The sequence below is a fragment of the Poecile atricapillus genome, chromosome 6 (assembly GCF_030490865.1).
Source record: "Poecile atricapillus isolate bPoeAtr1 chromosome 6, bPoeAtr1.hap1, whole genome shotgun sequence".
In the NCBI taxonomy this organism is placed as follows: domain Eukaryota; kingdom Metazoa; phylum Chordata; class Aves; order Passeriformes; family Paridae; genus Poecile; species Poecile atricapillus.
Window position 1 is genome coordinate 26905952 of NC_081254.1, and position 16964 is coordinate 26922915.

Below are 16964 nucleotides of genomic sequence, written 5' to 3' on the forward strand. Positions count from 1 at the left end.
GTCTGGCTATTTATAGCAGCACATACTCTACAGAGCTGCAGAATTCATCTTTCAGAATCATCATTTACTATTAACTGATGAACAGAGTCAGCAAAGTTATATACACAACAGTAAAATATTTTTGGGGTGAGAATTCATGCATGACTTCCTTTTCTAACTATTGCCTTGGCTGACTACTTATTTCCAAGTCAGTTCCACTTGTTGAAAAGTCAGGAAAAAATCTGTTCTTTGCTCTTTATGTTATGTAGCCTGTGTTATTGAGTACAACTTTTAGCAGATTTTTTCCTTTTTGAATTGAAATTCTTACATTATAAGATGTTGGTTTCTCTGGGTAAGGTTAGGCTGCTGAAAAGGAGGCAGTGAAGTGTACCTTTCACCCATCTGAACTGTTCCCTGGCTGTGTTTTCTGAGGGGTCACAGAACCAGTCTTTAATATGTTGGTTTTTTTCAAATAAAGCCTTTTAAAATGTTAAATTTACAGTTAACAACCTATCCATGAAAATGAAAAGATACATTAACTTTTGTTTAAATCACTAAGTCTTTTGGAAAACCCGATGTTCAATAGGCATATCCTTAAGGCCATGGCAGCATTTCCTGGAGTGGTTAAAAATGGATAAGCAAATAAGGACAGCACCATTACTGATATATTGAGTAGGTTCATAGAACTAAACAGGTAACCAGTAGTAGATGATAGTGAAGTGTACAGATAAAAAAGCGATGAGGATACAGGAAAAGCTATGAATACCAAATCCTTTATGCTTAGCTTTGTGCCCTCACTGCCAAATCTGAGAGGTGTAGTGTGCCTATTTGACTGAATAGGAATTGAGGATGCTCAGCCTCCCATGGGGCTGTGTTGTGAAACACTGCATGTATCTTTTCTGTATTTATAAGAGAGAATTATTTGGGTTTAATCATTCCTGAAAAAGTAAAGTCAGCATCTAGCCTGTGAGCACAACTCAGAAAACTTTGTCCACAATCTTACTGCACTTATATTGTATCAGAACCAAGTAAAACACTTACAAATGCAGTGACCTACTTTCAAATCTCACTCCAGCTTATGATCACCATAGTGCAGATAGAAAATATGCCTTATTGATTTCTTCTCTATGCTATTACTATTGGCAGATTGTTTAAACAGCAAAGGAAAAAGCAGGAGTAGGTTATAAACTGGGACTGTGTTTTTGTATTGCATTGTAAGCAGTTCCTGGGATCACCTGAAGTCAGCTACAATGTGCTGGAATTGTATTCCTGCTTCTGTAATAAAATTTTTGGTATTTAGCTCTCCCCTGTCTTCAAAGTTGGTAGGAGGTACCTGGTAGAATATTTAATTATTTAAGCTCCTGCCCCATACTTAGGCCTCCCTCAGGCTTTACTGCTGAGGAAAGGACAACACTATAAACTGCAAACTTTGCAGTTATTGACTATTTGATATAAACATTTGTTTTCTTCTTCTGCTTTGACATACAAGCATGAATTTTAGCCCAAACCTCTACTTTCAAAAGTGGAGTCAGGAGAATGGGATATGACCTGCATTTGGAAATTGGCTTCTCTCCTGAATTTTGTCTGTATGATTCCTCAGCTTTTTTTAATGCTTAATTTTTTTTTCCTAGCTTTAAGGATGGCATTCCTCCTGGGTAGTGAACATGGTAAACTGTGTTCTTGATGTGTGTACTCCTAAGTACACATTTTATTTCCTATTTTTTGTAATGCTGAATTCTATATGAATGCTTCTTCCTTGAGCTTCCTCAGTTTTCAGCTTTGTATAGCAGGAGAAAGGTTCTTGCATTTTTAAAAAAGTAATTTAGAATATCAGCATAATGATTAGCAACTATTTGTATTTTTGTCCCTCTAACATAGCAATTATTATGTATTGTTATAGTGGTAACTGCTTAATGAAGGTGTCTATAAAATTTTGAATTTTTGTTTATTGATACTGCATGTGCTCATCTTCTTTCTATAGTCTACAATACTGCATTCCCCTATAGGTAATCTTCACATAATTATTTCTAATCTTTTATAGAAGCAACTAATGGTGATTACCTACTTATTTAGACCACGTGTAAGTTACATTAACTGTTTTTCTTATTACAGTAATTATATATGAGCTGTTTGTGATCATCAACTGTTTGTGGTCACGTGTTCATTAAAAAAAAATTGGGTTGTTAGAATGTAAGAGTACATGCAGACCTTCTTGGAAAAACATGTGTGTTAATTCATCTTATCATACAGCTGACATCCAAAACAACATCCAAAATAAAAGTTTGCTTCATAAATATACTAAGTCTATTCTTGATGGTAACTGTTTATGTTGATTTTATTACACCCACTCTGTGGCAATATTTTCTTTCAGTAGCTTGTTAAATTAAATATGTGCATCTCTGTAAGTTTTTAGTCTCAATAAAACCAAGGAATCAGATTAAAATACAATTTTGTCCCACAAAAGCAAGTCAGTAAGGTTAAACTTGTATTTGGACTGGAGTAATTTTCAGCTGTAGTTAAAACTGCTTATCACAGGGATTTGAACTTGTCATTTTAGAAGAAAACCACAAACTTTGTCCCATCCTTCTAACCTTGTGATGATGGTTTAATCATATTTATTTCTTTCCTTTCCTTTTGCTTCAGGTCCTCCATCACATGAAAGATCTTGAAATACATCAAATGCAGATCTGCGACTGTGAGAAAGAAATACAAGTGCAAATGATTAAATTAAAACAGCAACAAAACCTTTGTGAAACTTTGAGAACAGAGAGGACCCTGTACAGTAAAAATCTGATAGAAGCTAAGGTAGAAGGATACATTTTTTCTTGTGTTTCTCTCTCTGGTCTTGTTTTTTTCCTGATTTAATTTTAATTTGTAAAAGCGAAGCTCAGTGGATCAATGGCAGAAGTGGTTTCTTCATTCCTGCTGGTTTTGGGGAAATGAGTGTTTTAGGTCCCGAAGTTTTATCTATACCATTTGTATTTGGACTGGAAATAGGAGTCCACAGTCATCATGTAGAAATATCCCTGCTTCAAACCATGCGTAAAATCATGGTACACTGGAGCCACAGAATCATAAAACCATCCTGCCTCCAGTCTGTTTTATCCCTTTAGGAGTTGTATGCATGTATGTGAAATAGGGTATAAGGGGAATAAGATTGCCTCCTTAGCCCTGAATGAGTATGCACATTACTGTGAATAATGATTTAGGAAGCAGAGAGAACACTTTCCCAGCTGAAGTGGAATTTTCTGACAAGAACCAAATGCTTCCACCTTGCTTGTTTCTTTCAGACAGTGTCATTTACCTCAGGAGATGATTCTTTCCATTCATATATCCTCCTTGGGGATCTCACTAACAATACTAGAAGAAGAGAACAGACCACTTAAGAATATATTCTGTTATTCTGATGTAAAGATCTAAAATACTACATAAATCCTGTCATAATTGGCAGACATTGGGGCCCTGGAGAGCTGTCATTTTAAGCCTTGGGTTATTTCCAAATAAGTATTTATGACATAAACATGTATAGTAAATTACAAATTTATACTTAGGTTTGAATAGGTAGGTGTTTTATTTGAGAAGCACATGGGAATGAACTGTCCAAGTTCCTAACCAGCTGTTGGCTAAATTTTATGAGGAATGCACCATTTTGCCATTTATGTGGGATGCTTTACTTGGCCTTAGTCAGCCTCTCATCCGTGGATGCAGTGTTGGTATTCTTGCTGCTCCCAAACAATCTCTCAGGAGAAATAGGTTGAAAAATCACATTACTTATTTTTTTCCTTGTTATTTTTATTTTAAAACACACAAAATAAATTTTGTTATTTATAAAGAGCAGGCATCTATGTTCTGAGAAAATGGAGCAGCTTTTTGATCTTTGGGTTTTGAATGTTACATGATGGTAACGCTATGCTGTTCACAGTTCCAGTTGTTAGAGGCCAATGTTTAGGCTTTAATAGCTAATAACTTGTCATACTACAAAACTCTTTTAGCAAGTCCTGTGTGAGAAAATAGCTGACCCCAAAAGATCTTTTGGCTGAGGCAGTGTTATGTTTAGCAATGAGAAAAATAGGTATTCAATGTTCAGTAATAGGTCAGCCAGTCATGAAAGAAAAAATAAAGAAAAGAGGATTGTTTTAAACATTATGGCAGTTTTTTTCTTGTTTTGGGAAGTAAAATTTGCACAAGCTTGTTTAGATAAAGCTGGATGCAAGTATTTTCAGATTGCTTAATGTGAAATGATCTCATGTCCACCTTGCCAGTGGTCTCCAGAGTACCATAATATTCAAGTCATTAAAATGGAAAAGGCATGCTGGCAGGCTGTTAATATGATGCTTTCATCCTGGGGGGTTTCTTTTTGTGTTAGGAGTTCATTTATTTAAGCAAATTGATGAGGACACCAGTTTGCAAAATTGTGTGCTCTTACTGTTCTGCATTAAGTAAAGAATTAAGAATGTATTTGGGTGCATCTGGGCTCTATATACTGAATCTCTGTCATCTTTTACAACACTAAAGAGATTTATAGGCTGTGTACCAAAGACAGCTTTTAATAATTTTTGCTTTCACGAAAGCGGCTGAACATGCAAACAGCTGAGCCTAGTGACATATTACTGCTAATCAGTACTTTCTCTGTGCTGTTTGGGTGAAGATTGCCTTGACTCAAGATCTTGTTTAGCTATGTTAAGCACTTCATCCAAGAAAACATTCCTCATTTGTCAAGGAAATCCACACCTATGGTGGATAGTGCAGAAGGAGCTTTAAGATACCCTGGTATCTTAAAGCTACCCTGATATATTATATCATAATATATACCCTTAAAGCTACCCTGATATATTATATATATCACTGGAAGAGGTTGTATTCACATGAGAGGTTATGATGTCTTCTCTGTGTGGTGGTGGGTTCTAGCAGAGGAGTAGTAGCCTCTAAAGCTGCTTAATAGTCTCTAAACAGCCCAGAAGAACATGTCTGTCGAAACATTGACTCCATTAGTTTCCATTTCATGGCATAACGTGCTGTCACTGTGCTGACCTGAAATACAAATTTTGTACAGTACCTTTGTGATGTGAGTAGAAGTATTCCTACTGACCTGATCGCTCCTCAGTGCTACCAGCCTTTTTGCTCTGTGTTTGACCTTAAAGTATATGCTAAATATTTTCACAGAGCCTTCTCAAACAGTGAGCCCTCTTTTGCACTTTGCACCTCTGTGCAAGCTAGCACATATTGGTATCTTACTGAGGGCTATGTTTGCTTGCACAAAACCAGCTTCTCTCCAAAAGATTTGTGCCCAACTATGTACGACCTTGTTGGAAGAGCATGTTATTAGAAGCATGAAAACAGATGAATCTGATCAGAATCTTAATGATTTGGATTGACTGCTTATTCTTATAGTGTGCCCAGCACTTAAATTAAATGTCTTATTAAACTCATGATTGATGGTCATTATTTTTGTCAGTGTATCTTTTAAAGGTTTTTATATTGCAATGTCATGCTGGCATAAACAAAAAATTGTTGTTTAATGAAACTGTTTTGTTCTGTTGGATTAAAAAGCAATGTTTTATAATACATACAACAGATCTAGTTTCATGCACCATGGCTACATTTTCTAGCATCTAAATAACCTGAACTCTGCATCACAAACAACCTCTTGCTTTAACCCTCTCTGTGATCACACTTCCTATTCTATTAGGATGAGATAGCAGAAATGAAGATGAAACTGAAAACTGCCACACGTCACGTGGATCATCTGAAAGAGGAGATCAAAGAAAAGGATTTAGCCCTTGAGAAAGCACACGTGGAATTCCAGCAGTCAGAGGATGAGAAAGAGTCATTGAAAGTAAGACCCTTGACACAGATACTCTCTTGCAAAGGGTAGATTCCATGATTTCACAGACTGCATTGTGTTCTGACATGTGATAGTTGTTTTGCTGTATTTTAATAAACTATTCTGTAATTGAAGGACATGATCTTAGTACCCTTTAGAGATACTAGTTTCAGAAATCTGTGTATCTGACAAATTTAATCTCTGCCTGTAATTATAATAAAAGAGACCTAAATTGTCTGTTGGAAGCTTTAAATCTCTTGATGACTGAACATTTTTTACTAAAAAGTTCCACTTTGCTTGCAGAAATGTTGATTTTGTGGATAAACTGATCCTAGCAAACTTTTTAATGTAGACTCTTATAACTGAACTTTTTCTTCCTACTGTTTTTAAGTGCAAACCCATTATATTGCACATTGTTGTATTTCTATGTAACTAGCAAGCATTAGTCTTTTGGGAGTTAGGCAGTGCCTTTTGGTAGGTCCCTCTGTACAGAAAGTTATTTTAATATTGTGGTATAAAGCAGGAAGAATCTGTCTTAAATCAAAGGAAATCTGAGCTTGAAGCTTGGTTGGTTCTTCTCAGTGCTAGCTGCAGCCCATCCTTAGATAAGCTATTAGATTTGTGGTGGTATCTCAACCCAATTTACTGTACTCTGAAAAGATTTATGGAGTTGAGTTCACAGGAGTTTATTTTTAGTCTTCACTAAGCACCAGGAAAAAAATATACCAAGAAAAAATGCAAACAATACCCCCAAAAAAACAAAAGTTCCCTGTCACTTTTCACAATGTTTTCTTTTGTCAGTTTACTGCTTTGCTGCAATGACTCCTTGAATTTTCAGCTTCTCTCAGCACATTACAGTTATGACAAGATGTCAATAGAGCTTCGTAAAAGGGTGATGAATTTGTATTCTTGTACCTGCTCTGTCTCAGAGATGTTCTATCAGTGATGGAGAAGTCAAACAGCATCTCATTCCCTGTGTGTAGCTTTCTGCCTTAACTAGTCCCCAGTTCTGTCTCATCACCTCAGAACTGTCTGACATTTATTTGACAAACATATGACTGCTGCATGGTTTACCCACTCAATTATTCACCAGCAGGTTTGTCCATACACTGACATGACATTACTGACTTGCTTCAGGGCATTCAGGTCTTCTACCTGAGTGTCACTGCTGAGTACTAAACCAGAAGAGGATTCAGAGGGAGCTGATTGTCACAGACACAAAAGAACCCAATTATTTGTGTTGCAAGCCAGCATCAATTTATCCTGTTTGCACTGATCTGAAGGAAGTAAGAAAGCTGTTCTTGGGAAATAAGTTTAAAGAGTGTGCAAAATCATGGAGGACTGGGATTCATAGGAGTGAGGTTATACAGACATGCTCACCTCAGGTGGCATAAAGGCCTTAGAAATGTGTAATCATGGTAAATCCAAGCTCTGTTAAAGCCAGTACAATGCCATATTTTGGTTTCATTTGCCCTTCATGCAGGGCTGCAGGTTTGAATTGTTTGACAAAGGATCTGAATATTGAAAAAACATCTATCTATGGCCCTTGAGATTGGAGCTGCTGGCAAGTCAAGTGCTTTGTATAATGTTGTAGATATTTATGCATATTTTTTTGTTACAATTTTCTGGAAATCTGAATATAAAATCTGACTTGTTATTTCACCATTCTGTGTTCAGTCCCAGTTATAACTTCTGTAAAACTCCTGTTTTCCTCCCACTTCTAGTATAGTATACCAATAAAAATATCACTTGCACTAATATTTCAGTATCTAAACAAGAATTTAGTTTGAGTTTGGTTTGAGATATTGTTATAGGTCCCATATATGTTATTTTTTCTTGCTGACTGTTGTTCAATTCTTACAAATTCTCTGAACCAACTTCAAGTGAGCTGTGCTGATTTACAGCAGTTTCAGATGTGACCATTTTTCTGCTTGCACAGTGACTGTGTTTATTCATTTCCTTTTCTCTTACCTGATGTACACAGACCCTCATACTGTGGTTCTGAGCCTATTTAATATAACTGAAAATCCTTGTGTGACTTTAAGTATTTATGTTCCTTACTATACAAGGCAGTTCACATTTATTTTAACTGAGTGCTTTCCAGTGAGATCTGTTTATATGAGTGTTTGCTGACCACATCTAATGCCACTTCTTGTTTACAATTCATATTTTTCTGACATAAGGAGATCATAGAACTGTGATATATTAAAAAAACATTTCCCAGCAATGCTGAACACATGAGCAGTTTTACATTTGTGGGCAGCTTTTGTACAGTGTTGATTGCATTTCAGGATGAAGTGACTTGCATTTTTATTCAGCTGATGAATTCTGATGAATATCTGATACTGACTAAGAGAGCTATGTCTTGCATATATAGGAAGATGAGAATTTTATTAAAGAAAATAAGAATGGAACAAGCTATTTTATTATGATGATGGAACTGTTTCTGTCTTAAATCGATGTTTTTGCAGATGCAGCCTTCATCACAGCCTCATTCTTTCAGCATTGTATGGGGCTTGTTCCCAAAAGGCAGCTTGAACATCATCCTTTATAAGGGTCAGAGTTGTGTCAAAGTCTTTGAGTTGAGGCTTGAAAGTTTTCATATCCATGAAAATGAACTGTGGTCAGCTAGCTCCACCTTGGCTCTAATAGCCTAGCAGTGGTAAAAACTTCTAATAATCTAGAAATACCCAATTAGTTTTTGTCTACATACATGCCTTGAATTATGGATTTTGTGACAGTGGGATAGAATGACTGGGCACATTCCAGTGTTTGTGTTGGTGCTGTGCAGTTGCTGTAGCAGTGCATTGCTCCTCCTTGCTTAGGGACAGCCCCTCTTTTCACAGTCTTCCTCATTTACACATGGACTGAACAAAGTGCTGTGGCTCTTAAATCTTGCTGTTCCCTTCCTGGTTGCCACCAATTCTTTTATTCCAGTCTGAAGCCTTTCTTGGGTTGACGCTGCTTTGTATTATCCAGCAGAGATTATTGCCCTTTTCAGCAAGGTGAACTGGTCTTTCTCACATCCCAGACTGTGAATAGCAACTCCATTGAAAAGCTTTCTAAATATGTGCTGTATAATTTAAAAAAAAAATAAAAATGAAGCATTCCTGAATTACAACTTGAACCATTGTCATAGATAAAAATATTTCAAATTTCTATTGTGTATAAGACAATGACATTAAAATTGTATTTATAGTATTTCTTTATGGGTCTTCATGCTTGCTTATCTTGGTGATTCGTTCTCTAAAACTAACAAAATGTGTACCTCTCAGGAAGGTAAAAAGAATGTATGAAATATTTTTAACTAACTCTTAATTGTAGGTTTCTGTTAGGGGAAGTTATTAATTAACAATTGTTCACCTGTATTTTTTGTCTTCATCAGGCTGAACTGCTTAAGATGACAAAACAGGCTCAGGAAGCCAAAGCCTATATTGAAAATCAGGAGGCAGAAGAGAAAAAACTCATAAAAATCATCGCTGAAGCTGATGCAGAGAGACTGAGGCAGAATAAGGAACTTGACAAGGTAGGAATCCCTAATTTGAGTTTTCAAATACCCTGCATTCTGTTCCCTCATTTGTCTACTGTATTTTTAAGATGAAGATTCTTAGCTACTGTGAACGTGGAAGTACTAAAGCTTTCTAATGCCATTAAAACCAAAATGTTAAGATACTGAAGTGGATGAAATCTGTAGTTTGTACTATTCAGGTGATTGAACCCTTATAGGGGAAATGATTAAGTTCTTGCCATATTTCTTTAATTAATACCAGTGAAACCTCTTAATGTATGTGATTTTGACTGATACAGGTATCATCATGGTGCTCCAGGATTGTGTAAAGGAAGTGTAACTGAGTTGATGGCTTTGCCCTTTGCCCGCAGGCGCTCTGTGAGAGACATGCCCTGGGCACCCAGCTGATTCGTCGCAATGATGAGGTGGCGCTGCTCTATGAGAAGATAAAGATCCAGCAGGCCATCTTAAACAGGGGTGAAACCGAGTACCGGCAGAGGATGGAGGACATGCGGATTCTCAGGCTGGAGATCAAAAAACTTAGGCGTGAGAAGGGAATACTTGGCAAGAGTGTGGCTAATGTGGAAGAACTCAGGTAGGAAACCCAGTGGAATACATTTCCATAGTGATGGCAGCCATGATTTTGTGTTTGAGACAGAAAATACAGTTTATACATAGTAAAGACTTGTATCAACAAGCATTACACCTTGGAGAAGGGGTTTGGTTTGACCTCAGACCCAGACTGGACTAAATTCATTAAACAATTTACCAACAATTAGGAAAATTGAAATATGGTAATGAGGAAAGAAGAGAGCTTGGCCAAAGTTGAAATAGTCTCCATATTTCCCCTTATACTTGAGTTACTGCCTACAGAACAAACCTGACAACAGCAGAAAAGGTGTACATGGTCCAGTGAGTGGTCCAGTGGTACAGGGCCTAGATTAGTGGAACTCCTTTTGGTTAAGAAATCCACAGAGTATGGGAGGCACTTGAAATATTTATAACAAAATCCTGTTTTCAGAGCTCTCTCCTTCCAGATTTATATGCAGATCCTATGATCTTTGAAAAAGGTCTAGTTAAATTGTCATTGAAGGTTTTATTTCTTTAAAACAGCAGTTTAATAGCCCAAACCTGATTTATCTCCTCTTCCTCCAGCCTAATGCTTCATTTCTTGTTTACCCCTCCTGTGTTTGAGGTGTATTCTTTCCTGATGGGAAATTGTGGTCATTTTCTAAGAATCAGTCTTGATTTGTAAAGAGAGGTAGTTACGTTTTTAGCAGATAGCCATTGTACCAACTCAGTGTAGCTACCACGGTTTTGGGTGAGATCTTTAGTTTATCAGTGTAATTCCATGGCTTCCAGCAGAACAAATTAATGTCAGTCCATGGTCAGTCCCATTGACTCCAGTGGAATTATGCCAGTTTGATTTGGTGAAAAAGAAACGAGAACTGGGCACACAACATTAGCAATTGCAGTTTTCATTGACTGACTGCAGATAGGAATGGGATTTGAACTTGCTGCCCAAATGCATTCAGCCGAAAGTCTGTTACTGTATTGAAAGTCAGTGACAGTATTGAAGTGTACTGTGCTGCATGCCATGATGGGTGGATCAATTCTTGCTAACTGCAGCAGCAATCTCATACTTTAATGAAGTCCAAAACCATCATGAAAACTGCCTGTCGAAAAGACTCCATTTATCACTTGTGCTGCTAATTAGCTTTCCCGATTTGCCAATTGAAATTTGAGGTTTTTTTCCTCTTCCATAACCTTGTCCAACCTCACAGTTAAAAAAAGCCCTTTTTCTCTCTACTGAGCTAAATGCAATTCTGAGCTTAGTAGGAAAAGATTCAGTGTTGGAGGAGGCATATCACAATCTCCCACGCCCTTTTGACTTTGAAGAATTTAGAGGATCCCATCACTAAAGTGATAAAGGTCAGATCACTACAAAATGTGCCTTTTTTCCCTACCCTTCAAACCCCTATCCCCACCATGAAAGCCTAGTTGTCAAAGAACCTTCGTAGTGTTCAATTAATTTTAAATTCAGTAGCAAGTCACCTATGAAATTCCTTGAGGAGATTTAATAAAAGAAATCAAAGTTCAGTTCTCTTAGGACTGGTGTCCATCATGCTTAAGTCCTAGAGTGTGTTTTATTTAATGGATTGTGTGAGCCATGTAGGTTTAAAACCTTTTGAACACAAGCTGTTAGATTCAACACAGGGATAACTGGATATGACCCATAACTGATTTGTGGGTTGATGAACTAACTGTTCTGGCCTTAATGTCCATGGGAAGATGTGAGGAGTGAGATCTAGTAGTCTGTGGAGTAGATTCCCTGGGAGCCTCTTTTCTGAGCCATTCTTAATGAAGGAAGTAAAGAGGTCTAAGTGTGTTATTTTATGATTCCACCTGTTTAGTGGTATCAGTGTTGATAGGTTTTCCACCGCAGTATCGATGCAGTGGCAAAGTGACTCTTTGTGCTTTCCATGTAGTGCTTCCTGTGCACAATAATGCATGGGAGAATAATTGTTAATGTCCACATTAGTGCCTTGGTCACGTTGAAGTATTTCTGGTGTGTTTTTTCTTTTCTTTTTATTTTATGCTGGTCTTCAGATGTGAGTTTAATCACATGCAAAAGGAACTGTTAAGGGAACAGACTCGATGCAAAATTTTGGAAGAAGAACTGCAGAAGCCCTTGCAAGTTCACAGATGGAGAAAATTAGAGGTGATGCATGAGGATTTTGTGTTTCCAAAGCCCCTATTATCAAATCAGTGACCCAGCAAAAGCCTATTTCATTTACTGTTATGCAAATGATGTGGAGGGACTGGGCAGACTGAAATTTCCATAGTACCAATGGAATCCTTACCTGCTGAATGCTTTCCTTGCACAATGCAATCAGTGCTATTTTTGTGTCACTTTCTCAATGAAAAATTGCATGGGGGTTTGTAAAGAGATGGTGAAGTGCCAAAGGGAATAAGAATGCATTAGGTGAATTTAGAAGGGGATGATTCCTTAACATGGATGGTGGGAAATAAGATGATAGGGGAAAGATACAATCCTACCCTCACCAAGCAAGGAGAGGTATATGGGAATGTATATGTGAAGAAAGCCAGTAATTGAAAAGCTCATAGAATAGATAGGCTGGAGAATGGACAAATGTGAAGTCAGAAGGTAAATTACTTCTGAGAAAAAACAGAAAGAGGCCTGCACATAAACAGTGGTGGACTCCCAAAGATAGTCATTCCAGGTAATGTGAGTTCAACTGCTTTACATGAACAGCAAATCTAAGTTTTCACATGGTTTGAACCTGCCAAGTGAAGGGGAAAAATAAAAAATCCATCAAGCATAGACCAAATATATGAACATCAGTTGGCATCACTGGATATTTTTGATGTAAGTCAGTGCCATCTGAGTTTCCTCTGTTGCATGAATCTCTGATCTGATGCCAGCCTGGGTTTCTTAGCTTCTCTAATATTGAGTGATAACATGCTCTGTCCCTGCAGAAGCAGAGCTGAATATTTTAACTTACTAGCATGATAGTGAATTTCTGATATTTACATGCTGAGCTTAAAGTTGGATGATGTGATTAGCTTTTCTCATGGAAGGGAGATATAATGCAGGATGCTGAACTAGGTTAAACACATCTAGGTACAAACTCTAGCATCACCTTGTAACAAAGGAAGATCAGGCCAGTCAAAACATCCAGGGATAGGGAAATGAATGTAGGAAGAGGCTGATAATGGGAAATCATGTCTTTCCATTCTAGGTAACTGATTTATATTTGGAGCACAGAAAGACCAGCAGATGGCAAGATCCATATGAAATAATCCTGATGGGGTTTTGGTTCAATTCTAATAAACAAACACTCTCATACCACTATGATTGTCACAAATTGGCCCCATGCTTGAGCAGAGATATAAAAAAATCAAGGACTGAGTGGATCATGGGGACTGGTCTACTTTTTAGCCTGCTTTCTCAGGAAATGGTGCTGTGTTGTGAGCGCTGCATGTGTATCTGTGTTAGTGTCCTAGTTACGCTTGAATTGATTAGTCAATTTAGATAAAATCAGACAAAAGATTAAGAGCAATGAGATACTGAGTTCCTTATAAGCTCAAGAAAATATAAGAGAGCAGGACTTATTGGAGCCTTTACTGCACTGTGAGTTTAATCATTGTGAGACAGCACATGAGAGAAGAAAAACCAGATGGGAGAGAGGTGTTATGAGTCCCTGAGTGAGGAAAAGTTTCAGTCAGAGTTTGCCCTTCATTGAAAGATCCAACAAGAAGACACAAAGTACTGGGAAAGTAAGCTTTGCTGGCTTCTCCTCACAGAATTATTTCTTTGCTCCTTAGAGCTTTCTCCAGATTAAATCTGTGCCAAAAGAATGAAAAGGAAGGGATGGAGAGACATTCATCTACTAGCTCCTGGTTTTACGGGCTATGTAGGTAGAGGGCAACAGTACAGGGCAAACACTGTCACCATTTTAAGCATTTAATTCCATTGAAGAGTGGGATTTCACAGGTATGGACACTTTAGAACCCCATAATAATTCATCAGTGTACCCCCTAATTTATTCCTCTTAAATTCTCCACCTGTTTCAAGTCTAAATTCCAGTGATCTTCCTTTTGTTCAGTAGAAAAATCTTCTCCTTAGAAACTAAGTTGGCACTGTTTGAAGTTCTTGAACAGTAGGAAGTACTTGCACTGCTCTTGATTTGTCAGAGGATAGTTCCAGTTGCTGCTAAAATTGACATATGAAGTTCCAGAACTGCTTGTATCCATGCAATCTTTTAAAAAAATGTGTCCTCCCTTAGGCCCCCTTTTATACTTTTGAACACTGAGATATTATGGTTTTCATTTGCAAAAAAGAACCAGTAACTTGTTATCATGTATAATTTTTGAGACTCCTTTGCTCTTTCCTAGGCCAGCGACCCCACTACCTTTGAGCTGATTCTAAAAGTACAGAGACTACAGAAGCGACTTATCAGCAAGACAGGTGAAGTGATAGAGAAAGAATTTCTCCTTCAGGTACTGCAGCATCATTATTTTGTTGCATCCTATTAATGTGTTTGACTTACTCTGCATTCTCTGTCTACTGACATGTGCTTCCTGAATGTTATTTTGATGCATGACTTTGGATTTCTTTTGCATGCCCTTTAGATAGCTTTAGATGGCAGCACTGACTCACTGAAAGAGAACAAACAGCATCAGATTAGTTGATTTTTGTATTCTGGTTATGGATACCTGGTCAGCTCTGCAAAATACAATTAAAGGTTTGCTTTAGTTTATTCATGTCATAGATAAGTCTTCAAGTCAGTCTTAGATTTTTTGAAAGGTGTTTTTTTTTGTAATTTTAAACAAGTATGTTATGACCAGAATATGAAAGAAAATTCCTGATGGATTCCATTGCGCTTAGCTTGGCTTTTGGGAGGAAGAATCCTAAAGAGTTTGTGTGATTTAGATATGTTTCTGTCTGAGGCATGTTTGATTTCAAGGTTTTTGTGCTGAACTTTGCCCAAAAACAATTTTTGTAGTAGCTTATCTTTTTTTAACTGCATCAGATGTCCTTTAAACCCAGTGATAGCAGTGAGATTTATGATGTAGAATGAAGTAAAGACTGTATTCCTGTAGTGCAAATGTTGCTACCAAATAAAACAGAGAAGGACTCCAAAGAGTCCTGGCTTTAACCAGAGGTGTTATTCTGGTCTCTCTAGTGACTGTATGGATAGCTACAGATTACCAGCTCTAGATGTGATTTTAACATCTTAAATACCCTAACAGTTTTTATGCCTGTGTTGTGTATCACTCACTGGAGAGTAAATGTGACCTGAATCTCCCTCTGTCTTGAGAAGAAGCTCAGCAGATTTATCAAAACAGGGTTTGCCTCTATTTATTGTTTCATAGGAAAACATTGATCTGAAATTTCATTTGAATGTAATGTGTGGTGTATTATTACTCTGCTTGGAAAAATGTGATCTTTGTTGCACTGCACTGAAATGCTGTCAGTGAAATAGTTAGCTTAAAATGTAGCAAAAATAGCTTCAGATTTACTGTGCTTTACCCATGCACAAAACAAATTCTGTTAGATTTTACATAGTCTCTATTGCATATCCTCCCTTATCCTTAGTACGCTCCCATTTTGCTATTATCTTTATTTTCAGCTGAAGAACTGAGATAGAGAGGTATTAAGTTGCCTACCCAAGAAAATCTTTGAAATAGTAGGTATTTGAGCTTACATTACTGTACTAGCCATTGGTATAATCTTTCTGTCTTTGCAATGGTCCTTCTATGGCAAATCTATGATGTTTTTATTATTTTTCTAGATTTAAGACAGGGATTGGCTATATAAAATCTAATTATTATAGCTAGAATTGCTAATGAGTTTCATTGTGTTCTTAATTCAGGCACCAATTTCCTGTGTAACAATGCTGAAATGAAGGTTTCCCTTGGAGAAATAATAGTAAAGGCCAAAAATACTGTGCTCCACATTCTGTTCAGGGATTTAACATCAATGTTTCTGAGCTCTTTTCTGTTTTTCCACAGTGTTTTGGGTCCTCCACAATGACTGAAATAGGACTCTTTCATAGCAGGGTGTGGGTATGAGGAGGTAACCAGAGATGGAGGAAAATCCCCAGCTCATTCCCTTGAAGGGCTCTTTGTGCTACTGGATGGCTCACTGGCACAATTAGCTCACTGATCACAAATTAAGTGTGCTAGCAGAGCTGAGTGTCTGGATAACCTGGTACAAGGCATTTTATTATTCTTTGGACTGGTTGTCCTTGGTATGATGATAATAACGCTTTTGTGAAATGATACCCTGATACTCACCGAAACAAAATCCTCGCTAATAACTTAGTAAACTTGTTACCAAATTCCAAAATGCTATGGTGAAGGAACACTAACCTAAGGAACACTTCCAGCAGAAGGAAATAAACAGAACAGTAACATCAGCTTTCTGGAGAGAGCTGAGTTTCACACACCAGGAGGGTGGCTTCACTAGACCACTTTCTGGGCAGTTTGAAAGATTCTAAGTGTATTTGAAGTGAAGTATTTGAAAGGTAGTGTGGGATTTGATCCTGGTCGAATTTTAGAATTATGGGAAATAGCAGTAATTCAGCTCCAGTTTCAGGAATTTTAAATTTTTTTTTCCTAAATATAATTTGTATGTTGAGAGAGGTCTTCTCTCATTTTTTTCTTTTTTTTTTAAAGCATGGTAAAGGGTGGGTAAACCCTTCATGCTTAAAGGCATTCTGCATCTTTTTATTATGGGTCTCTTCTGCAAGTCAGCTCAGCTCAGTTCAGTCACTGCTCATTTGCAGGAGTGGAGGAATTGCTGATGACTGGCCTGTGCCTGCTTGGCAGAACATCCCCCATATTCAGAGTTGGAGCCTGCAGACTGAGGGATACAAACTCATTAGGTCAGAGAACGACCCACCCCTGTGTTATGTTTACTTGCATAAGTCACACTTCCTCACCCCCAGTCATCTTCATTTACATCTTGCCCTGTAACAGGGACACAGCCATTGGGTGTATCAGCTTTAAAATGTTCCTAATCTCTTGCTTGCCATACATAATCTTTTTCATGTGTGTGTGGCCATCATGCTAGCAAATAGGATATTTGTTTAAGGTGAAGCTTGTATCTGTGTCTAATGTGCA

The 16964-nt window shown here is 37.4% G+C and overlaps 1 protein-coding gene across 1 annotated transcript in view; it reads left to right on the top strand.

Moving 5' to 3' along the window:
- Nucleotides 1-16964, top strand: part of CFAP58 (cilia and flagella associated protein 58) — a 56535-nt gene that overhangs the window by 18920 nt on the left and 20651 nt on the right. Inside the window, exons 10-15 of the mRNA XM_058842053.1 lie at nucleotides 2623-2784; nucleotides 5669-5815; nucleotides 9189-9329; nucleotides 9683-9906; nucleotides 11922-12033; nucleotides 14232-14336. Of these exons, the coding sequence (XP_058698036.1) occupies nucleotides 2623-2784; nucleotides 5669-5815; nucleotides 9189-9329; nucleotides 9683-9906; nucleotides 11922-12033; nucleotides 14232-14336 (891 nt within the window). The remainder of the gene's footprint in view (nucleotides 1-2622; nucleotides 2785-5668; nucleotides 5816-9188; nucleotides 9330-9682; nucleotides 9907-11921; nucleotides 12034-14231; nucleotides 14337-16964) is intronic.